Genomic DNA, 25,842 nt, shown 5'->3' on the forward strand with positions numbered 1-25,842 from the left:
CTTTTCATCGCTCATGTTTGTGAAATAGTTGGCCCATGCCTTTGCTGTCTTGAGGCTATGTCTATTAACGCCCTTGGTGTTCTGCTTGCTGATGCAGGAAATATGATTTTGCAGATGTCTTTACTCTATACTGGGTGACTCCTCTAAATTACCTAAAATGTCTCTTGAACCCTGGGATTCAGCAGAACTGTAAATTTAACATGGCACATTAAAAATTGAAACTTTGAGTAAGGAAAATCAGGATCGGATCCTAATTTTACCACTGAGTGTTAGTGACCTTTGGCAGGTCTCTTGCCTTTCCTGGCATTTGGTGATGATTCTGCAGGTGTGTTGGAAGAGATGACCCCACAGGTGCTCCTGGCACAGCTACCACATTTGGGGACGGCGTGCACAATCACTTGTTTCAAGTCTAGTCTGTACCTTAAAGTGGAAGGTGTTACTTTTCCTTGAAACTCTTCAAGACTTCATGAACTGCTCACATGGGTCAGAACAACAAGGAATAAGTCATTCAATTTAAGAAACTCTTCTTCAGTTGACTTCTATTTCCGTGGCTTTAGAAAAGAGATTTTTTTTTTCTCGAAGTCCAGCTAGTTCCTAGAAGTGCTATGAGCATTACTCCTCTCTGTAGGTGTGATGTCACTGGCTTTTAAAAAGAAGATTTATTTGTTTTATTATGTGTATGTGCCTGTGTGAATTTATGTGCACTACATGTGTGCATGTGCCTGCAGAGGCCAGAAGCGGGTTTTAAGTCCCTTAGATCTGGAATTATAGGCAACTGTGAGGTGCCTGATGCTGGAAAATGAACACGGGCTCTCTGCACGAGCAGTGAGCCATCTTTGTAGCTCCCTTTCATTGGTTTTTAAATAAACCAAGACCACATTCAACACTTGTAAAATGATGACAATGATGGTTGCCATGGTGACAGTCAGGTTTGATGCCAAACCTCAATCAAATTCCAGTTCTCTGAAGTTTCTGTGTTTAAAATTTACCTTGCAATATAACAATTCCCTCCTTGCTTTTAGGAAACAATATAGAAGGCTATATTGAATCCAAAGGAAGTGGACAGTGACCATCATAATGACATTCTAGTGGGCCAGACCAGAACTACATGCAGGTTAGAATGGAGTACATGGAATAGTGACTCAACAGACTGCCTTCAGTGTTTTCCATCTTAGACTGCCCCACTGTGAGCATCTACAATTGACAATTTAAGAAGTTGCTCAGTAGATTGAGCTTTCCTTTCTCAGACACAACTATAATAATGTCCCAAGCAAAACCCTATGGATCAGTCAACATCATCTTGCAGTTGTGTTTATACTATGCATGGTCAGCATCTGGGATCTCAATCCCTGCTTGCTAGGCTTCTCAAAGGCCACTGGCACTTTCTCAGACAATTAGGAATAGTGCTACCTCAAGATCCAGCATATACTCCTCCTGAAAAATATTCTACCATACAACAAGGACATTTGCTCAACCATGTTTGTAGCAGCTTTATTTGTAATAGCCAGAAGCTAGAAACAACCCAGATGCCCCTCAGTTGAGGAATGGAATTCAGAAATTGGTAGTACATTTACACAATGGAATAGTACTCAGCAATTAAAAACAAGAAAATCATAAAATTTGCAGGCAAATGGTGAGAACTAGAAAAGATCATCCTGAGTGAGGTATCCCAGAAGCAGAAAGACACACATGATATATACTAACTTATAAGTGGATATTAAACATATAATATAGGATAATCATACTACAATCTGTACACTTAAAGAAGCTAACCTAGGTAAGACGCTCAATCCTCATTCAGAAAGGGAAACAGGATGGACGTTAGAAGAGGGAGAAAACAGGAAACAGGACAGGAGCCTACCACAGAGGGACTCTGAAAGACTCTACCCTGCAGGTTATCAAAGCAGATGCTGAGACTCATAGCCAAACTTTGGGCAGAGTGCAGGAAATCTTATGAAAGAAGGCAGAGATAAAAAGACCTGGAGGAGACAGGAGCTCCACAAGGAGACCAACAGAACCAAGAACTATGGGCCCAGGGGTCTTTTCTGAGACTGATACTCCAACCAAGGACCATTCATGGAGATAACCTAAAACACTTCCACAGATGTAGCCCATGGCAGCTCAGTCTCCAAGTGGGTTTCCTAGTAATGGGATCAGGGATTATCTCTGACATGAACTCAGTGGCTGGCTCTTTGATCACCTCTCCTTGAGGGGGGAACAGCCTTACCAGGCCACAGAAGAAGACAATTCAGTCAGTCCTGATGAGACCTGATAGACTAGGGTCAGATGTAAGGGGAGGAGGACCTCCCTATCAGTGGACTGGGGAAGGGGTATAGGAGGAGAAGACAGGGAGGAGAGAAGGTGGGATTGGGAGGAGATGAAGGAGGGGGCTACAGCTGGGATAAAAAGTAAATAAACTGTAATTAATAAAAACATTTTTTTTTTTAAAAGCCACTTTGCCCAGTCTGGGTAAGTCTGCTTCCCAGAACCTTAAACTTTGCCTTTCAGCACTGGCAAAGACAAGCTCCCTATTTTGATCTTGGGAGTGATTCCAGGACTGAGATGAAGAATCAAAATGAATTATTCTAACACACTAGCTCTCAGCTATTCCATTGCTCTTCCCAGGTGCCCCAAAGAATTCACTTACCTTGAATTTGTGAATAATTTAACATATAAATTCAAAAATCTTGGTTAATATTGACATTAACTTCATTAGGGTTGACATTATGACTATAGAATTTTGATTATGACATACTGGGTATAATTTAGTCACTTTGAAAGCTCTAGTCTATACTATCTTAATTTACTCATTCAATTTCTTTGTTCAGCAGTATTTACCCACAGCTCATTTATGTGTATAGGGAGATATTTTTGAGGAGTACAACCCACTTTGGGACTGCCAAGAGTTAACAGTCTGGTTGAAAGACAGGGTCTTCTGCTAGATCACAGGCTCCTTAAAGACACCCCCCCTCACTTGGCTTTTCAGTGTTTGAATTTCCCTACTGAGCTAGAGCCAAAGCTAGGCAAACAACCATTAGCGTGGAGTTTACAGAGAAACCTTAGCTCACCTGAAGCAGTGTCATGAAGCAGAGGACTTAAATCCAACCTTGGCGTTCTGGTTTGTGTGACCTTGGTCCTTCATTACTTCAGGTGAGGAGCTCACACTGAGAGCAAACTCACTAAACTGGTGTTGGCTGATTAAAGAGAATTTTTGTCAGGATGCTTTGAGACTTGCTATAAAAGCCAAAGGCCACACAGAGACAGGCAGAAGGAGCCGTGCTCTGTGTCAGCCCCAGCATTCACATACAGGCCTACACGGCTTCTGCTATTGCTTCTGCTCACTGCTCTCCCACTTTCCCGCTGTGATGCTCACCTGGAACACCCTTCCCTTGGACAACCTTCCTGTCAACCTAACAAACACTGTTCTCGAAGTGAGACCCACACTGGCCGCCCTGTTTAGAAGTAACTCATGCCGCCATGCTTAACTCTTGAGCTCCCTCCTCTGCTGTTTAAGTCCTCACAGCCTTTGCCGTACTCTGATATTTCCTCACTTATTATTCAGATTATTTATTATCTGTCTCCTCCACTGGACTGGAAACACCTCCTAAACCGGCACCTGTAGCTCCCCCACTCACTGCTGCATGTGATTGATACTATCTGTTCTTTGGAATGAGATAACGGGAAGTTACTCACAAAGCAGCCGGATGGTGGCCAGGTATTATCAGTGAGATTCTATAGCCATTTGTGAGTCAAGTCTGTGCTCTGTCCCTTTAATGGATCTGAAATCCCTTCAGGGAGACACTTAACTGTTTAATCCTTCTATGTCTTCCACCGTATGAAGACTAGACATAGAGTGGTACTTCATAAATACGTTTAAAATTTTTCATGAAGTATATTCTCCTCTGAAAATTCCAGAAGATGTCATAGTGGTAATTATCAAAACCTCCCTTTCTTTCCCCCAGTTTTTAACAGCATTCGGAGTTTTGGGCAATTTTTATCCAAATGGTCCATCTTCAATTTATTTTTATTTTATGTGTGTGGATGTTTGTCCTGTGTGCCTGTGTGTGTACCATGTCCATGCCTGATGAAATGGAGGCCATAAGATGGCATCATATCCCCTGGAACTGGAGTTACAGATGGTTCTGAACCACCACATGGGTGCTGAGAATTGAACCTGAGCTCTCTGGAAGAGTAGAAGAGCAACCAGTGGTCTTAACTACTGAACCATCTTTCCAGTACCTCCCACCCCCCCCGCTTCAATTTAAGGCTGTTAAATTAAATAATGCTGTTAAATTAAATAAATTAAATCAAATAAATGCTGTTGTATATTTCCTGAACAGTCAGCACATGCAGCACAACTCAAGATTTCCAAGGAAAAAATCTATAATATTTTTGTTCACGGGATCCAAAAGTTGATTGAATTGTTCTTTCAGTGATTGAATTACTCATTTCACAAACATTATTTAAGCACTTACTGTACTGTGGACATTGCATTAGGTATATGGTGTCTAGGGAGGAACAGCTCTTTGCTTAAGAGGAATAATCAGATAATTCATTCCTTTATCTAGTAAACACATACTGACTGTCCTTCTGTGCTCAATGTACAAAGTTCTGGGAATAGAGCACTGGCCAAATAAAAATTTCCATTGGCAAAGAATTTCCACTCCAACAGAATCGAGAATAAGCAGATACAAGACCCACAGTGATGGGTAGTAGCATCATAGAGTGGTTGGGATACACAACTTCCTCTGGAAGAGAAGGAGAGATAACACCAACTGGCTGGGAGGAGGAATAGGATCTTGGGGAGCTAGAATAGGTAGACTGAAGTAGATGATGGCTGGAGAGATAAATCTGGTATTATTAGCTGCAGGAAGAGCTTTCTTGTGGTATATGGCACCCAGTAGCACTTCCCTTCTTATCTGCATTCTTGTTATATTTAAGTACTCCAGTTCTTATTCTACCTTAATCTCTAATTGGGCCAATAAAGTACCCCTACCAAGAGGACTCAGCGAAGCAGCAAAAGTGCTAAGCAGAGTGCTTTTTCTTCCCCTAATCCTATGATGGGCTGTGCCTACTGGGGCCCTGATTTTCAGTTTTTCCTTAGCATGTATCACACTCTAGCACATGCCAGCACAACTTGGCTTTAGTTACTTATTCTTACCAACTTGTGTGTTTATGTGAAGCAGCCTCTCAAGGATACAGATCATTGGTTCCTTGAAGAGAATCAGGCTGCATTGTCCTTTTCTTTTTATTGATCCCGAAATAGACTCTCTTCTGATTCGGAGACATACAAAAACATGGAGCCATCCTATATTTCACCTATGACATTTAGTTTCTCTTTTCAATTAAAAATAGAATCTCCATCACCATAAAACACCTATGGACTTTTTTTTCTTCCTGTCTTTTGAGCAGACTTGGAGACTGCGGAGGCTGAGATGCAGGAAGGTCAGCGCTGCTACTTCACCTCCAGAGGGAGCAGCGAGCAAGGCAATCTGAAGGGCTGCTGATCATTCTTTCTTGTTATGATCCAAGATAGCTATTCAATAAATTTTCTCTTGGAATAAGCCTCAGATATACCCATGTTTTCAGTGTGCATATATGCACAATATATGCATGCATGTGTGTAAGTGCGTGTACATGTATGTGTGTATGTATGTGGGTTCAATACATGTACATATTCCACAATAGACTTGAGGCTTTTCTGAGTAGAAATTGGGTGCTGTGTGCTCGGAGTCCAGCACACAGCAGGAGTATAATAGCCGTGAAAAGAGGAGAAAAGGAATCAGAGGTCGGGCTGAAGATGCCCTCTGAAGTGGCTAGCACAGTTTTCAGGGTGCTACTTTATCCCTTGAGAATGAAGAACTCAAAGGAGGTTCTGAAGATGAACTTGTACAATTTCTTCCAAGTCAGAAAGACTTTTTTTTTTTCTGTCTACACTCACCATTGGAATTTAATCCACAAACATGATTCTTTCCCAATATTATCTTTTGTTTCATCCTACAAATAACCTACTTTATACTAGATATTAATCTAAGCACTTAAAATGATTAGCAAGCTAAGGAGCTTGATTATTAAAAGCAGTTAATCCCTACCTTTTAAAAAATTGAGACATTTGAATCCCTGAATGTGCTCATTTATCACCAACCTCCAATAAGGCACCCAGGAATTCTTCATGTAGGACATGAATAATTTTTACAAAAAAAAAAAAACAAAACCCTGCAGTTGCTAATCGTGTCTTACATCCACACAGTTGTATAAAACAAAGCAAATGATTACCATCAATTATAATAACCCCACTAGACAAGGCTACACTTAATATACAGCTCTTCAGATAGCAGCCACTGCGGTATGCCAAGGAAAATGCCTGGTATTAATTGACTCATCATGATCGGCAATGATAGATGGGGCAGATGGCAACGCAATTACTCACTGTCAACAAAATAAACATGTGTTTTGTTGTAAGAAGTGTCTACTTGCGTTCTCTCAAAGGACACCCAGAAATAGAGACCAAGGGAAACTTTGAAGGCAGTACAAAAGAAATAGGGAAAGTTAAGCCAGAGGGTGACAAATAGTTGCCCTTCCTGAGGCTAACTGGAATTTAACTGGAAGAAGTTTCTGGAAGAAAGTTATGGACTGTGTAGAGTTTAGTAATTAGAAGGCACATTAAAGCTAATAGTTCACCCATTGTTTAAGAAGTGTTCAGGGCTTAATAAATCCAACAACGAGAGTTCACTGTTTTCAGAAGCAAACTCATTTCATTGATATATAGCTCCCACTGTTAGAACATGTATTAGGCTGAAAGTGTTCTGTCTGCCGCTTCCACTGTTGGCCCTAGGTCTTTATCTTCAAGTGGCAAAGGTGCTCAACTCTTCTTGCTCCCTAGGGCAGGTTAAGTATCTCAAAAGCCAACAGTGTGCAAAATGATCTTCATTTGACATATTTGGATCCTCCAAAATGCTGGCTTCTAGCACTGTGAACTGGTAAGCTTACAGATCATGCAAACTGAAGCACTTGGGAAGAAATTTGATGACAATAGTGTGATCTACTCAGGGTGAGATATATCTATCCTTTTTCTGAGGCTGGTTCTCAGGCATGCCCTGTAGGTGTGTGTGTGTGTGTGTGTGTGTGTGTGTGTGTGTGTGTATGTGTGTGTATCCCTATTGCTTGGAAAGCTCTTCCCCGAATCTCATCAATCTGCATAGTACCCCAGCTTGCCAATTATACATTGTTAATGTACATGCTGCAAATCACCTACTTAAATATTGGGACAACAGAAGGAATGGCATAAAGATTTTAGCCTAGTAACTATCCAATTTTTACCCACTCATTTGAAGCAGTGCTATGGTAAGCGCTGAAATATGACAGTCCAGAGGGAGAGAGAGAGAAAAGAAAAAAATGACAGTAAACTTTAAAATAATGCATATTATCATAAGGAAGAGTTGATCTTTAAACATCCCCTACTGGAGACTGACCTCCACTCATCTCTCAGAATTGTGAGGTTTTCCCCTGTTTTGGCTATATTTCCTGATGTGTTCCAGTTCATGACCTGTAGCTCTGAAGAGGAGGGAGTTTTCTGTTACTTCCTTTTAGCAGACATCCTTAAGTCAATCCTAACACGTCTCCCCCTCCAGATCTAGGAGAAAATCTCATAGTGCAGCTGAAGCCCATTGTCTATGCAGCCATTACTAATAGATGATAGCTAAAGTACCGAATGAGATCTATGTGCAGTGTCTCAAAAACACAGTGCCCTGACATGCCCGGAGGCCCTTTTCTAATCCTATCCCTCCTCCCCTGCTTTATCTTTTCTTTTAAGTCCATCAACGGAGTACTCCTTACATCTGGGATCCCACTAAAACTTTAAAATATCTTTGAGAGGTGTCTAAATTGTGCCTTGGAAGGATCAAGTGATGTCCCAAGATAACATGGTGTGTATCAAAGCAGGGGCTACAAATTCAGGTCCTTTGACTCCAAAGCTGATGTTTTAAAATTACTCTTCATAGCTTCTCTCCACATCCCAGTTCAAAGGGCACCTCCTCTGTGAAGCATCTCCTGACCTCTTCAAGTAAAATACGTCATATCTTTCTTTGAGGCTGCCAGGACCTTTGTACCTCTCCATTTCCGCATGCCGTTATACTTCAATGATTTGAATATAGTCCCCTTTGAACCTCTTCTGTGGCCAGAACTCCTTTTTTTCTTTTTCTTTTTTTTTTTTCATTTTTAAATCCCATATCTTTAGTAAGTAGTAGAGTCCCTAAGCCAACCCTTAGTCAATGCATTTTGAATGCACATTAAAATCCTGCTAAGGGATTTCTTTAACTTGTGCTCTATTCGATGGTGCATGGCCTTAACACATAAAAACAATTGCCAGGCTTAACCACGACCTTAAATAGCAAAATAAAAAGACCATATAAAATGCACATTTAAAAAATTTAAAGTCTTTTTGATATCAGTTACCGAGGACTCTTTCTAGGAACCTAGTTACTGGTTACTTATGATATGAGGACCCCTGAGCCTTAAGTTATAATTGCCCACAAGTGTAAGTGTAAAGAGTGAACTAGGTACAGGGACAGATCACAGATGAAGTTTGGTCAAACCTTATCTCTTATCTTATTTGAAACTGTGGTTAGTTGCATTGCTTCAATTTATTCTTTTGTCTGGACTGATGGTGGCACACGGCGACACTCACCATCAATGGTGTGACATAATGGAATTTCCATTCTGCAGGCTTTCGGCAGAGTCTTCAGATTCCTGACACTGGCTTTGCAGTGCATTACATGCTTATGCAAGATCCACTTTACCAGAAGGAAAACTATGCTGTCACGTAGGATGCACAAGAGGCTGATGGCGCAGAGAGGTAAAAGTGAAGAGGCACAGAACAGGCTTGAGGTTAAATGACGCTCTTGGAGGACAGTTATCAACCTGTGGATTGTGACCCCATGGGGGTTTACATATCAGAGATCCTCCACATCAGGTATTTACAGTACAATTCGTAACAGGAGCAAAAGTATAGCTATGAAGTAGCATCAAAAATAATTTTATGGTTGGGTGTCACCACAATGCGAGGAACTGTATTAAAGAATTGCACCATTGGGAAGGTTGAGAACCCCTGCTCTTGGACATGCGAGGGCATGAGTCCTAAGAGACCTGTGCTACTGTTTGAGAAGGAAATACTGTTTGACTGTCGCCTCTCCTGAGAAACAGCATGCAAAAGACACATGGAGAAAGGAGGCAGACACCTTCTTTCCCAGAGTCAAAGGAAGCCTTCCCATCTGTCATTCCACTTTTGATCAGAACAGGCACCGGATCCTGCAAGTTGGCATGAAACCTTATGCACTTTGGAAGATGCACGTACCTCCCCAGAGAAGGCTTGTCCATTGAGGAGGTGCTCAGACCCTTGGCTGTCCTCACTCCCAAAGTGGAGCCGGATCTCCTCCAGGCGGTGGCTGTATGTCATGGGCCCTCCTGAAATGTTGACCAAGTGCTCCTTGTCCAGGCGGAGGGACACATGCCTTCCAGTGTTGTACATAGTCCCACTGACCTACAAGGCAATGGGGTAACAAATCACACAAGGGTTTCTTTCCATTTCTCCCCAAACCCAAAGAGGTGCATGGTAGAGCTATGCCATTTACATCTTCTGATGAGGACAAATCAGGCTACACCCCACATGTGGAAGGAAGGGCATGGTGGTCTTTTCAGAGGGCTTTCCTTTCACACTCAGCTTCTAGAGTGCTTCTGGTGAGGCTTAAGTCAACATTATTATTATTCAGAAACTTAAAGGGAGAACTCAAGAGATTTTTCACCATGACAACTATTTTGTACATTGCACCTTATAAAAATGATTTGTCCCTCTTATCATAGCTGTTTAGAAGGTAGAGATGGTGTAAAAGTTAAAAATCTCAGGTGTAAGAAATCAGAGAAAGCAATGAGCAGAGTTTAAAGGATCCTAGTGAGAGATGAGAACGCTCCGCTGGGAGACTGTGAATTCTCAAGCACTCAGTCCAGCTGCTTTGGTTGGATCCCTCTCCTGTCCCTTAGCAGACATAACACAGAAACAGTTCAGGTCTTCACTCAGAGAACACAGCCTCAGGGCTAACCTGAAGAGAATCACCTGAGGTCCCATTTCTCACATTCAAAACTTATTTCTCATTCCCAGTCCCATCTCCTTCAGTTCCTCCTCTTCCTCCTCAACTTACTGCTTTCTCTTCTTTTCCCTTCTGTCCTTTCTCTTTGGATTCAATGCTAAGCTTCATTTTTTTTTTCTGGTCTATGACCTTAGCACAGTTCTACAAATGACCCTGTGTCATTGTTTCACTTGGTATTCTTCTTCCTTACTTTCTTGGGTTAGTTCTGGGAGCTTAGGGGGACTTTAAAGACACTTTGATGGGTTCTTTTGGGTTACTGCATGCTGAATTACTCAGATATTCATCCTGCTTATTCTGGCCCTTTAGGTCCACTTTCTCTCAGCAGTTTCACAGAGACAGCATGTAACTTCCATCTATCTGTCAGTTACTCATCAATCATTTATCTATCAACCTTCTGTCATCTATTACTGGCTGTCTGTCTGTCTACTCACTTAGAGCGATTCTTCTTATGTAGCTCAAGCTGGTCTCAAACTCCCAATCCTTGGGCCTTAAGTTTTGGGACTTAGAGCTGTGCACTGCTGTGCCTGGCTTCTTGGAGCAGCTGATTATGTCAATAGATCTAGCCTTTGAATATTTGCTGGTAGCCTGCCATTCTGCCTTTCTGACCCTGGTCTTGTAAGTGATAAGTTGGTTTAGTTCTTAGATTGCTCACTATGTCACTCGCCAGATACTCCATTCTTGTTTTTACTGTAAGGCAGGGTCCACATGAAGGGGGGGTGAGCGAAAATGAGAGCAAGAGTGAGTGAGTGAGTGGGCAAACAGATGAGGCTCACTGCAATGCAATATTCCTCTGTATCTCTTCTCTCCAGTTCCTTCAGTACAGCATTTCTCAGACACTTTACATCATATTGGAGATTTTCTTTCTTTTTTTTTCCTTCTTAAGTTAACTGTTCTTGTAACCATTCCTGTTCTCCAGGTTCAAGTACGCGTATAACTATTACTAAGTTATTATGATATAAAGAGAATGTCTTCTTTTGGGCTCCAGTTAAGGACTTTCTTTGTATGTGGTGGCTTAAAGTTAGATGATGCTTCTATCATAAAATAAATTTTATTCTTTTCTAAATACCAAAAAATGTATAGGCATTATATACGATTCAGAAAACAGGAAAGTTAAGGGAAAAAGAAATAGTCATAATTTAAAAATCAACCAGCTAGCCTGAATAATTTGATGTCCAACCTTTTCATACTTAGAAATAAATACTTTATGAGATCGTTATATAAATGTATGTGTACATATATGTTATTTTTACGTACATATATTATATCTGACTTAGTAATGCTATTTTTTCACTAACAGAAATATTTCCAGGCCATGATTTGTTCTTCAACATCACTTTGAAATGGCTGCAAAATACTCTGTGGTAAAAATATCCAGTTTATTGTGGAATCTTTTGCTACACTGCATATCATTATGGCTGAAACAGTTCCCTAAGCCAGGAGGATTTCACTAGGCAAACTCTGCGAGCATTTATTATGCATTGTAGCATACATCTTCTACGGAAAGTGACACCCCTGGAGCAGAACTGGATGTCTATAATGTGTTCACGCCAGCCAACACCCAATCCCAATCGAGATCTCTACCTCTGCCCTATCACTGAGATGCCATGAGATCTTATAGCCTGATGCCTTCTACCATTGAGAAACCCCATATTTCAAGAAACCCATTCACCAGGAATTTTATCTAATGTGTCAAAATATGGTTGCGTATTTGAACAACACTTCAACCAAAGCCAGTGTCCCATGCCCACCTGCCTTCTTCCAGCATTTCAAAACCACACGGACACAAAAGCAAGTGTAAGAACTGGAGTCTTGGGTGTCAAAAGATTCTCAATCTACTTCTTGTCAGCTATGTAACTTTGGAAAATTTATTTAATATTATGAAGCTTCAGTTCCATAACTGTACAATAGACATAACACAAATTTCCTTATGGGAATGAGGGTTGGAAAACAAAACAAAGAGCCCAAATGATAAGCCATCTTCAAAACAAATAGTCAAGAGACAGGCCTCACTCTTAATTACTAGTTACTTTAAATATAAAAGAATCTCGTTTATATGAGGTTGTCTAAAGTAGTGCAAATGGTAGAGACAGCTAGTAGAATAGAGATTAGAGAGGCTGAGGTCAGGAAGGACATGGAAGTTAGTGTGTAATGGACATAAAGTTTCAACTTTGCAAGACAAAGAGTTCTGGAGGTAAATGGTGTGAAGAGTCTGCAGTGACATAAGTGTATTTAATATTGTTGAACTTAAAAATGGTTAAGATGTCAAAGTTTAAGCGAGGCACGTTTTATTCACAATGAAAATGAAAAGTAATTCTCCTGTGGAGTTGTATTATTAAGTAAATAACATTTTCACTGGTCCAACATTTTCATTCTCTTCCTTTCTCTCTTTTGGCTATTGCATGCAAGTCTCACTGATGTGGAAGCATCTTCCTCCATTTCCCTTCCACCCATCTCCTCCTCTTTTCAGAACCTGGTGCATTATAATGGTCTTTACGGAAAACCACTCAGCCTCTGCTTTCAGATGATCCACTTGCCTCTCACTTTGGACTTCAATGTGCTAGATAGATGTGGAGAACAGACGACACATTTCAAATACTAAAAAACAAAACAGAACCAGGAGAATCAAAAGGAATCATTGCGCCTTTTAGTTCCTTATTTCCCCTAGATTCCCTTCTATACACATGGTTGTATCTTCACTCATTCATTTGATTCATTTCCACCAACTCCTTCACTCATCAGCAATTCATCCATCCTTGTTCATAAAGGGTTATACATAACTGGTTGTGCTAGGAGCTTGGGCTACTACACGGAGCATGTCTGATCTTTGTCTTCACAAAAGTCTTACTTCCTCACGCAAGCTCCCAGTGTGCAGGCAGCTGGGGGAATATAGAATATATACCACAATGTTGTTCCAGTTAGATGCAACATCCCCTTATCTCAACCCTTTCTCTACACAATGAAATAACATTAATTTGTATTAATCACAAAAATATGTGTATCCAGGGTATGGTTTGTTGCACTTTAATTTAAAAATAAAGGCTTGACAATGTTATGTATGATATCTGAATCTAACAGTACATCTGCATGGCGGTAATTAGCACCGTACCAGTGTCACTTTATCTGTGTCGCTAATTACTGCGTTTCCAGTGAATGACTTTGGTGCACAGCATGTCGGGAAAAGCTTGTTTCTGCAGACCAGGGTGCAGAGGTGAGTGGAGAAGGTGAAGCTGGGGGGCATAGCCAGCTTGCCTCTGGCTGCCCCACAGCTCCCTAGCCTTTGTCTGAATTCACTGTAACCCTAAGCAAGAGGTAGGGGTGTATGTTGCCCATTTTACCAAGGAAGCAATTCAGGGCGGTCGACAAAGATTTGGTGACTTGTCCAGAATCATCACACAGCTGGTAGGAGACAAGCAAAGGACAGGTTATCTCGATGTGAGCAAGAGCAACTGTCACTGCCCATTTCCATTGTTGTGGGGGTGTCATTTCTCCTGCACTCTGTAGATAAGGTCTCGTGCAGTTCCGGGGAGGGGAGGTTGCCAGGATTGTTTTTCAAGAACATGGAAGACTCGGCAGCATGCTGGGCTGCTGTTCATCTGAGGACAAAGACCTGAGAAGAGAAGGCCTGGCTTCCCCAACTACAGACATTTCTATTGTTTTAAGACTACTTGGAGCTACTTGTATTAAAGGAAGCGGACATAGACGCCTGTTCAGATGGCATGTCAATAAATAACATCAATAACTTGAGGTCGTCTGAAAAAAGAAAGTGTTCATTTGTAAACCAAAACCAAATAAACAGACATAAAAAGGTAATTAAAATAAACAAGCCAAAATTCAGCACCCTCAAATCCACCATGTTTATTTTATAACATTGGATACCCCTGTAGAACAAGCACAGTTCTGGTACAGTGGTTAATAATCTGCCAGGCTTCTTGTTAGTGTGTTTATCTTCTAGCTCATTCTGTGGACAGCAGTATATGAGAGGGCCTGAATTTGGTCAGGGCATTTTAAAAGAGGAACATTCACTCTTTGAGAGTTGGCCACAACCTGCCGCTGGCAGATGGCATCTTGGTGTGAATCCTTACTTGGTGTCAGAATGGGTGCTAAATTCTGAGCCCAGATTTCCTCTTCAAATCCTCACAATTTCTTCCTTAGCAAGCCTAGCACCACTCTTGATGTATAGTAGCCTGGGCTGTTTGCTTCTCTTTGGATGGGAAGATGTCAGTCTATGTGTGGGTTGGCAGCTCACAGAAAAGACCTCCCTCATCTCCCTTCTGTGATCCAGAGAGAAACAGCTATCCTTGGAGAAGTTGGACCCAGCCCCAGGTTGGCCTTCCCTCCTTAGTCTTCCTACCCTCGTCTCTCTAGGGCTGGGATTATAAGCATGTGCTGTCATGGCATGCCCACCTTCCTGCCACTTTCTAGGTTAGGAAAGTAGGCACAGCCAGGTGAAATAACCACTCAAGGGCATACAGGAGGAAGCACGAGGACTCCAATTCTTGTCTTGCTATGATTCAAGAGTCAAAAGGCTTCTAGGATCTCAGAAAGCAACTTTCAAAAGCACCAGAGAGAGACTACACCTGATTTCTCAGTGGTCGCGTAGATGTCAGAAAGGTACTACCTGAGATCATTATGCTGAGCAGCACAGAAAAGGCAAACATGACATGTTCTTATTCATGTATAGAGACTAATAAGACAATCTTGTAGAACTACACAATGGAATGGTGGACACAAGTGGGTAGGGGGACAGAAAGAAATGAAGAATAGTTAGGGACAGGGAAAGGTGCTGTGGGTGGAAGAAGAAATAAGGGTGATTTCCTGGAGTATAACACATAATGTATGTTAAATCACAGTGGACTCTACTAACTTGTGCGCTTGTTACATGTCAAAAAAGGTGAAGATCGAGAGGACAAGCTTTGTGTTAGCTGTAGTCCACATCCCTGTGGAATAAAGGACTTAAGGGAGGAAGGCATCATCTTGGCTCGTGGCTTCAGGGCTCAGCAGTTCGGCACAACAGGGAAGACGTGACGGTGGTCACGGCAGTGGCCGCTCATGGCAGAACATCTGTGGTAGCCAACCAATAAGCAGAGAAAGCAGGATGGAACCAGGGACGAGTGTGGCTTTGGAAGGCCGGCCCCTGTGATCTGCTTCCACTAGTCAGGCCGCATCTCCCGAAGGCTCCTCAGCCTTTGACCTGGTGCCGTGAGCGTGGGAATGAATGTTCAGAAAGGAGCCCGTGACAAACCCTAACCATGTGATGTTTTTATTTATTTGCCTTTCTGGGCGGAGCTGGCATGATGGGTGTGCTCCCTGGTCACACGGGAGTGCCGGCTTTTGCATTGCTGAGATGTGGCCTTACCCAGAAGATTGTGTTTCCACTGTTGCCCTAAGACACACGCGACTATAAACGCGCTGCTTGGAGGATACACACAGCATCCTTAGCAGCAGCAGTGACTGGCACCTTCCAGGCAGCGTCCTTGAGACCACTATACCTATTATCTTTCACCTAATGCTTACAACCGACCTCGTGAGGGAGGTTGACTTACCTCTTCTCCTTAGATGAAGAGCTTTAAGTGGGCTAAAAGACTGTTCTCGAAATTTCTCCATGGGAAACCACAAGAGGCAGAATTGTCCTCCAGGATATTGGGATAGTCTACAGACTTACTCAAGTGAGTAAGCAATAAGTCAGAAGGGAGAGCTGTAGTGGCTTCTGCGGTTAGGGATCAACTCAACCAAAATGTGACAATGATGCAGTAGTGACAGAATGTGTTCAATTTGCCCAGGCCTGGGATGGACAGACACCTTTGGTGGAGGGTTGGTTCTAGGTCTAGGGAAGCAGGATTTTAGTTCCCACCTGCTGAGAACTGGGAGATGGGTAGTCTATGTCCGCTGTGGGCTTAACAACCGAATGTCTGATCCCGTAATTAGGGAGCCCACTCGGTGCCAGGAAGGGTTAGTGATGAGTGGACGACAGCCTGTCATAAATTAGGGGTCTTTTCTTTGCAACTCAGCTTTCTTATTATGCATCTTTGACTGCTCTGCTGAGGTGTGGAATAGCTCTTTGCGGTGTAATTAGTGAGCGTAAGAGATTTGAGGAGGCTGCTTAGCCTGGCTTCCTGCAGAGCCCTCCGATACACCAAGGAGATGATTTGTGAGGGCTGAAAGCAAATAGCAGGGGCCGCTTGTCCACACGGCACCCCGGGGGGCATTGTTTACGGATGAGCGGTGTGGGATGTCAACTGAATTCCAGTTATTGGCAACACCTCAGTATAGAGAATACACAGGTGGACCAACTGATGGTCAAACAGGGTCTAGGGCTAAAGGACCTCAGAAACAATCAAACCCTGCAAACCAGAAAACTGAGACAGATCTACGTCAGGAGTCGCCCCCACTAACTTTGCTCATTGACCATAGGGCCCATCCCTCCTGAGGTTTCTCTAAATGCATTTTTATTCATCAGTATACAAAGAATTAGGCTTTATTATGGCACTTCGCAAACAAAATTTACTTATTTTCATGTTCCCCTTCTCCCCATTTTCCCTACCTCATTCCTTCATTTGGGCTCCCCTCTTTCCCCAGTAGCCATCTTTGCACTTTTGGGTCATATGTGATCTTTTGTCCCCCACCCATCTGGATACCTTTTTCTCCTCTCATGATCTCCTACCTAGTTTCGTCATCTAAACCTACACTCATACCCTTTTAGTATGAACTGACGCAGCTATTGTGGCTGTTTTAAGCACCAAAACAGAACTACTATATGATCCAGCTATACCACTTAGGCACATACCCAAAAGATTCCACACCCCACCACAGAGACACACGCACATCCATGTTAATAGCTGCACATTCACTACAGCAAGGGGATGGAGCCAGCCTAGATACCCAGCCATAGAAGAACGTTAAGTAAGAACATTTTATATGTACACATTCATACATATATGAATATACATACACACATACATACATAAAACAAGCTTTTAATCATGTATAAAGAGGCAGGAAACTAGCCAGGCAGTGGCGGTGCATGACTTAAATCCCGGCACTCAGGAGGCAGAGGCAGGCAAATCTCTCAGTTTGAGGACAGCCTGCTTTACACAGAGAATTCCAGGATGGCCTGATTTGAACCGCATCCCTCCCCCCCCCCCCCCGCCCAGCAGAAAACTATAAAATGTGCAGGGAAACGGAAAAGTTTTGAAAGTATTATGTTAAGTGACGTGATCCAGACTCTGCAAAACAAAATTCATACTTTCCCTTTCATATATGGAGCCCTTCCCTTTTTATTCTTTTGCTTTTCTTTTTCCTTAATTTTTCATTTCATTTTAATTAAACATTTGAGAATTTTGTACAAGAATAGTTTATCTACATCACTCTTGCCTTTCTTTCTTCCTTCAATTTGTTTAATATCCCCATCTCTCTCTCTCCAATTCATAAGCTTTTCATCTTTAATTATTATTGTCTAACACACACAGACACAGATACACACACACACACACACACCCTACTGAGTTCATTTAGTGTTGCTTATCTTATATGTATCCAGGGCTGACTACTTGGAATGGACAGCCTATTCCCAAGTTTACCCTGGAGGAGATGGATTTTTCCTCTCTTGGCAGCCCTTGACAACCTGTATCTCATCTAGGCATAAGCCATCGTGGACTTTCCCTGGTCCAAGTTGGCATGTTAACTGGTGTGGTCGTCATGGCATTTCTGTTCAGGTAAATTATTTCTGGTGATGCATGCTGCTGAGTTTAAAGTAGTGGAGTGCTAAGTACACACACATAGTACTAGGGTGCTAAGTAGATGCACATAGATCTGGGATGCTAGGTGTATGTTTGTAACACTGGAGTATTATGTATATAAAAAAAAACACTAACCCATAGGAAAATGAAACTAATTACCCTTATACTTTCAGATGCCGCTTACCTGACACTGTAAACTAGATAGTGGATATTACACAGTATCTGTCCAAATGTTACTTAAGTTTTACTATAATGGTTAGAAATGGAAGGGACTGGATGTAGAGAAGGTAAAGATTATGGAGCTTTGAGAGAGGGTAGGATCTCACCCATCTCCTAACCCTGCAGGGAAGACAGGGAGAGGATCCTTCCACAGCATTGCTCACTTTAATGTTTCTCTTTTTCATCTGAGCCAGCCTATTTTCGGCCTATATAAAGACTAAATTTTTATTTTTAAATCAGCCCTGGGCAAAGAGATGAAACAATCATATACGCTGCCTATTATTATGTATAAAACCTACTGTTAAAGAAAACAGATACAGGTTATGGTAACATTGCCTCTTCAAATAAGGGACAGTTTCTTCAAACTTCAGGGATATGAGGCTGTGACATCCCAGAAAGGACCTCTTGATCTAGATTGTATTTGATGCTAACGATAGGATGAATGAAGGACAGGTGTGTAAGTCATTGCCTGGTCCACCAGGGTGTGGGCTAAGTGAAGAGAAGGCCTCCAGTCCTCCATGACCTCAAGGGAACCCTGATCTGGTGGCTAGCATTATACTGAACATTGTCTTGAGCACATCAGCCCTGCCTAAACACTGAGCATGGAGTGAGACCTCATAGGTATCTAGCATGAGTTTTTCCATTACAGTTCTGGTGTATGAGTTCCCAAATGGGAGTCCTATGTCCTGCCTTTCAATTATCACATTGCGAGCCTGGGGGGTTCTTGCCAAATCTCTCACAGCTGGTTGTCTGGATTTAATTTTCTGAGTCCCTAGTGACTAGCTGGAGTCCTCTGTGGATGAAGGGAGAAACTGGAACCAAGATGGCGCCATTTGGTTGACAACAAATTGCTTCTAATTTCTCTGTCCTATTAACTCAAATCAGGTTTAAGTTGAACACACACATATGTATTTTTTTCAAAATATTCTAATATACAAACCACATCTATTTAATACATAGTTTATTACTTATTCTATATCTGTTATATATTTTATGCAGCATGTTTATAACAGCTTACATTTTTATTCTTAGCACCAGAACAGTAGTAGGTTCCTGTTTAGTAAATAAAAAGTGACCAGATTTTGTTTTGAGTCTCATCTGGGTACCTAACCCAAGTTCCCTCTTCATCTTACTCAGCAGACAGGAAGTGGCACTAGGATATCCACTGGCTTCTTTTGCAACTCCTTTCTTGAGGAATTCTGGCCTGAATCAAACAGGTATTCAGTGCTCGGGGGAGGGGAAAAGCAGTGTAGAGTAATTTCTTTTATCCCCTCTCCATGCCGAAAGGAACTGCTTTAATAATTATAAAAATGCACTGCCAAAGTTCCTTCTAGACATATGTAGAGGACTGTACATTGATTCATTCTGGGGCCGATAGTTTTCTCTACACTGTGAACACCCAAGGTTAGGTCACCGTAATTAACACGTTGAAATTTGCCTTAGAACGGTTATTTCTAAGTGTAATTTTATTTAATTCAATCCTTGATTCTCAGGGCTTCGGGCAAATGACTCCCAACCTCCAGCCATTCCATCTCCTAAGAGGAAAATGTCTCCTAAATGGAGCCCGTGGAATACAGTGGCAACGGCCCCAGTAGAGCCTGTGGATTGCCTCCTGAGCTTTCCCCCATGTGGGTCTCACCGGCTCCACTGGTCAGATGTTACAATCCTTGAAACTCATTTTGTTTTTCAAAGAACCAGAAACAGCAAATGTTTGGGACATAATTAGATGTCAATTCCCACTGCTTATTCATCATTTCACTGTATGCAAGTCAATTATTCGGCACTTGTTTGTTATGGTGTTGTGATTTACTAGGAAGTGTTTCTCCAGTAGGCTCATATGTTGACGTTTGGTTCCTATTTGTTGGCCCTAATGAGCAAGAAGTGATTGGATCCCAAGGCTCTGCTCTAAACAATAGATTCGCTCCTTGACACAGTCATGAAGTGATACCATTAGAGATGGTAGTTCCTATTTGGAGGAAGTGGAACCCTGGGGAAGATTCACCTCATAGTCACTCTCTCTTCTTCACCCTCTCCAAATCAGCTACCGTGAGGTGAGCAGCATTGCCTTACATACCCTTCTGCTATGCTGTTCTGCTTCACCACTGACTCAGAAATAATGGAGCCAGTTAATCCTGACTGAGACCTTTGGAACCATGAGCCACATATAGTCTTTTCCACTTTAAACAATCTCTCTCAGGGATTTGTCTGTGATGAGAAGCTTGCCTGGCACACAGCACGTCCTGGCACTTGTGTGTTCTCTTGCTCACATTCTGTACTCAAGTGGCTGGCAGATAATGTGCACGAGTGGGGCAGAGTGTGTAACAACAGGGGGTGATGGGGACTTGGGGCTTGGCTGGGGAGCACTGTGTCTCATCTCTTAGGTGTCTCTGAGATATAGGGTACTTGGAGATGGTTTATAAACAGAGGCTGAAAAGAGCCTGAGAACAGGAGGACTAGGGATGCGTGACACACATTCTACTGAGGATCCTTTCATGTTTTCGCTTTTAAAGTAAACAAAGGGGACCTTGCCTCTCATGGTTCAGCACGGGCTGGGGTACAAAGCCCTGCCCAACGGAGAAACTGCCAATAGGAACAGGAGGTGGTCACAAGCTGCAACTCCACATTTTCTAGTGCCTGCATTAACCAAACAATACAACAAAACAGTGAAACTGACATTAAGAATGCATTTCATCCAACCCACTATATCCAAAGTATTATTTCAACATATAATCAATACAAAACGGCTAATTAGGTATTTTGCACTCTTTCTCCCTGTCTTGGACGTCTTGGAGGCTCAATGTGTCTTTTACACTTCAAAGCACATCCCAATTTGGACTCACCACATGCTACACACAGCCAGCCTACCCCACTGGTGGGAGCGTTCTGAATCTGAGGGATTCAACCGACAACAGACAGACTATATTTGAAAAAAAGATTTCATCAATACTAACTAAACAAGCACAGGCATTTTTTCATGACCGTATTTCTATAGTATTGCAAACACTGACATAGCACTTCATTGCATTAGATGTTTTAAGTAATAGACAGATGACGTAAGGTATAAGGGGTGAAAGCAGGCTACATGCAAACACAGAACCTCCTGATCGCAGGGATTTGGATGTTCATGAGTTTTGTGTCTGAGAGTATTCTGCAAGTGAACATCCCTTGATTACTGGCAGTTGAGTGTACTCCGTAGCTACAGGAGGTTAGTGGCTACCATTCTGAAGAGGGTAGTTTGGCTCATCTTCCTTTCAAATCTGCTTTCTCTATACAGTGGGCCACTTGGTTAGCTGCCGAGGCTACCCAATTCCAAAATGACTTACATAGTCTACAAATAAATCATGACTATGGTGTCAACAGTTCATATTTGTTTCCCACCCCAGGGACAGCCTTTAATATATCAATCTTTACTTTTTTTTTGAGTATGATTTACAGACCAGCTTTCATGGAGGTGCACATGCATGGATCTTACATAACTTAATAAATTGCAAACCTCTTAACACTCCTGTTAAGAAGTTGGTTGGATGTGAAAAAAAAACATTATATTAGCTGAAAAGATCAGTCATGTAAAAGCGGGAAACCTTTTGTTCACAGGTGTATTTACAGGGAGATTATAAAGGAATTCTCAGATGCCTTCATGCCTCTGCTTCCTCCTCCCCACAGGACCACACAGGCTCTGTCCCCTTCTTGAAGGTCAGGCGTTGATTCGACATGGACCAAAGCTATTAGTCTTGTCAGTTAATGACTGCACAGCTGATATTTCTCCTCACTGTCCAGTTTTCACATAGTTTGCATTGCCCAGAGGCTTTACAAGTTAATGAACAGGCCCTGTGCTCTGCAAGAAAGGGTCGGGGGTTTAGGCAGATGAGGAAATATCACTCACAGTCCAACAGTGCTCCATTCTGATGCGCCTGTGGTCAGACTCATGCCTGTTGTTATCGACGACCGCAGCTTTGTGTCTGTGTGTATTCATGTTCACGTGTGTGGGTGCAGGTGTGTGTCAGGGTGTATGTGCAGGTGCATGGAGAGGCCCCAGGTTGATATTGGATGTCTGCCTCAACCTCTGCCGAAGTTTACCAACTGCAGCTATTCTGTCTAGCCAGATCCTCCAACGCCACCTCTGCTGGGACTGTAGGTGGCTCATCTTAGGAAAAATGTCAGTTATGCCAACCCCCGAGGGATCAGGACCATCTTGGAAGAAGAGACAGAAATACTGTAAGAGCCCCCAGAATTCAAGGAAGACCAGAGCAGAGCGCTAACTTCTGGCTACGACCTCTCCTCTCACGAACTCACAGCAGCTGTGGCTGCCTGCAGAAGAACAGAACCAAATCTGCCCACTCAACATTCCAGGTGGAGAGAAGGGCTCACGGGCCCCCATCCCTAGCAGAGGAGCTATGGACGGTTGATGGCTTCTCGGGGAGAAAGTCAGTTTTCTTCAAGGGGTTTGACCCTGAAAGGTTAACTGAGCTCCAGGAGATGTCCCCAAACTCAGGAGTATATGGGCAGCATAATGAGGACTCCATGCAGTTTTTCAAAAGAGAGGACACAGATTTGGGGGATTAGGGAAGTAAGAGCTGGACCAGGGAGAGGTTGAAGGGAGAGTGGGAGTTGTGTATGATCAAAATACATGGTATGAAATTCTCAAAGAATTAACAAAAGGGCTATGTTAAATTTTTAAAGTTTTTTTTTTTAAACTGGGGTACAGGTCTAAACAGTGAATTCTTGACAGAGGAATCGCTAATGGTCACAAAGCATTTAAAGAAATGTGCAACATATTTAGTAATGAGGAAAATGCAAATCAAACTGACCCTGAGTTTCCATCTCATACCCATAAGAATGGCTAAGATCAAAACCCCAAGTGACAGCACATACTGGTGAGGATGTGGAGCAATAGGAAACACCCCTTTATTGCTGGTGTGAGTGCAAACTTGTGCAAAAATTGGGAATAGATTTACTTCAAGGCCCAACTATACTACTCCTGGGCATATACCCAAAAGGCTCTCCACCATACCACAAGGACGCTTGCTCACCTATGTTCATAGCAGCTTTATTCATAGTAGGAAGAAACTGGAAACAACCTAGATGTCCCTCAACTGAAGAATGGATAAAGAAAATATGGTATATTTACACAATGGAGTATTTGTCAGCCATTAAAAACAATGTCATCATGAAATTTGCAGGCAAAATGGATGGAACTAGAAAGGATCATCCTGAGTAAGGCAACCCAGACCTAGAGATAAACATGGTAGTCTCTTATAAGAGGATATAGTGATAAAGTACAGGATAACCATGCTACAAACCACAGACCCAAAAAAGCTAAGTAACAAGGAAGGCCCAATGGGGGACACTTGAATTTCAAATTCGTCATGGTGGGGAGAATGGAAGGAGGGGACTGGGGGTAGAGAGAGGAACAGGAGGGATAAGACATGGGAGAACAGAGGGAGAGAGTACTGGAAGAGACAACTGGATTTGGGGGACTTCTCTGGGATGAGCTAGAAACCAAGAAAATGGAATCCCCAGAATGTATGAAGGTGACTCTAGCTAAGACTCCTAGCAATGGGGTGTAACTGGCCATCCTCTGTAACCAGGAACAACTTCCAATGGAGGGATTGGGACACCAACACAGCCACAAAGCCCGAGAGCCACAATCTGTCATACCAGAAGAAGGTGCAGGGGTGAAAGATGGAGCAGAATTTGAGGGAAGGGCCACTCAATGACTGGCCCAGCTTGAGACCCATGCCATCAGAGGGCGCCCACCCTGACACTATTAATGATACTCTGCTGCACTTGTAGGCAGCAGCCTAGCATAACTGTCATCACAGAGGCTTTACCCAGAAACCAATGAAAACAGATGCAGAGACCCACAGCCAAACATTAAGCAGAGCTTGGGGAATCCTGTGGAAGATGGGGAGGAAGGATTGAAGGAGCCAGAGGGGTCAAGGACACCACAAGAAAGCTTACGGAATCAACTAGCTTGGGCCCCCAGGGGCTCATAGAGACTGAACTGCCAACCAGAGAGCCTGCGTTGGATGTACCTAGGCCCTCTGCACATTTGTAACAGTTGTGAAGCTTAGTCTTCATGTGGACTAAGTAGGAGCAGGGGCTCTCTCTGACTCTACTGCCTGCCTTTGGATCCCTTTCCCCTAACTAGGCTGCCTTGTCTAGCCACAATAGGAGATGTGCCCAGTCTTACTGCAACTTGATATGCCAAGGCTGGTTGAAATCCATGGGACGCCTCCCCTTTTCTGAGGGTAAGGGGAGGAAGGGTGGATGGGTTGAGAGGGGTGAGGTCAGAGGGAGGAACTGGGAGGAGAGAAGGGAAGGGAAGCTTCGATTGGAATATAAAATAGACAAATAATTAATAAAAAAAGGGGGAAAAACAATTTGTATTTTGTAGGTACCAGGATTGACTGTGGGGTCTCATGCATGCCATTCAACCTCTCTGCCACTGAGCTCTGTCCCCCAGCCTTCTGCTTGAGTCTCCTATGTGGGTTCTGGGGATGAGACTCTAGTCTTCATGTTTGCACACCCAGCAAGAGCTGTATCCAGCTCCTCAGCCCTGATAGCTAGGAATAGCGTATGTCCTTTCTAGAAGTATGCAACCAAGCAAATCCTGCTTTCCAACGAAAGGTCACATCTGGAAATGGTGCTACTGATAATTCAGTGCTATGCCAAGTCCCTCTCCAGAGCTCCATATGCCTGGTACTGTGCATGCATTAGCAGCCATTTTCTTGCCGCTGCCCCAGGAAGCTGGCATTTTCATTAAGCTCCTCTGAGGAAACTGAGGTTCAGTGAGGGTAAATAGGTCGCAGGGGGAGGGGGATAAGAGTTGGAGATAGTGAACTTGAGAGAGAGAGAGCCTTTGCATTCCACATGCCGGGCTACTGGACTGGCTCTGAGAAGGAGAGATCACTCTGTTTAGGGAAACTGTGGTCATCGTCTAGAGAAGAAAGCACTGGGATCGGGCCTTGGGAGTAGGCAGGATGTGGGCATCTGGAGGCATCTAGAATAGGGAAGGCATGGGGCTAGGGAAGGAATGGCACCAGTGGCTTCTCAGCGTTTCTGGGGTACAGGGACAAAAGCTGCCCTGAGGTGGCTGCGCAGGTTATCTGTGGCAGCAGATAATGGATGTTTGCCAGGTAACGGACCGCTAGTGATTCACACACATCATCTTATTTTTCACACATGATAGGTATGTAGGATTCCTACCCGGGTCTAAGGGGTTAAAAAACTGCCTAGGCTGCACGGCTAATAAAAACAAACAAACAAACAAACAAAAATAAAAAAATAAAACAAACAAACAAACAAAAAACTGGAGGACTTGGGCGTGTGTCTTTCCAACTCTTTCTACTGCAGTATGAAATAAATCACATTAACAAAGGACACCTTTCCTAAGAAATCAGCCCCTGCTGGCATGCTCTGCCCTGCTACACTGATTTCCCACATTCGCTGCATTTTTATATTAGAGAAAGCTCCCCTTCGTGCCGCCAATGCTCGCTCCGCCCCTGCTAACCTCCTTCTCCTTCTTCCCCAGCCTTTGGCTAATAGCAATAAAATCTAAAAGTCAACAACTGGGCAAAGCCTGATGACATGATTAAGTAGCTGACAGGAGGAGCTCGGATTTCACCTTCAGGGCGAGCAGACACACATTGCAATAACCAATATTTCAGAGATACATGGCTCTGTTTTGTGCAACTGATATTTCATATCATGGCTTCAAAGCAGTGACTATGGCAGCCAATTTG

General features: G+C 42.9%; 1 protein-coding gene across 1 annotated transcript in view; it reads right to left on the bottom strand.

Annotated features, from left to right (window-relative positions):
* Positions 1–25,842, bottom strand: part of Ca10 (carbonic anhydrase 10) — a 505,400-nt gene that overhangs the window by 97,823 nt on the left and 381,735 nt on the right. Inside the window, exon 4 of the mRNA XM_060386982.1 lies at positions 9,353–9,538. Coding sequence (XP_060242965.1) covers positions 9,353–9,538 — 186 coding nt within the window. The remainder of the gene's footprint in view (positions 1–9,352; positions 9,539–25,842) is intronic.

This window comes from Meriones unguiculatus, chromosome 7 (assembly GCF_030254825.1).
Source record: "Meriones unguiculatus strain TT.TT164.6M chromosome 7, Bangor_MerUng_6.1, whole genome shotgun sequence".
Taxonomy (NCBI): domain Eukaryota; kingdom Metazoa; phylum Chordata; class Mammalia; order Rodentia; family Muridae; genus Meriones; species Meriones unguiculatus.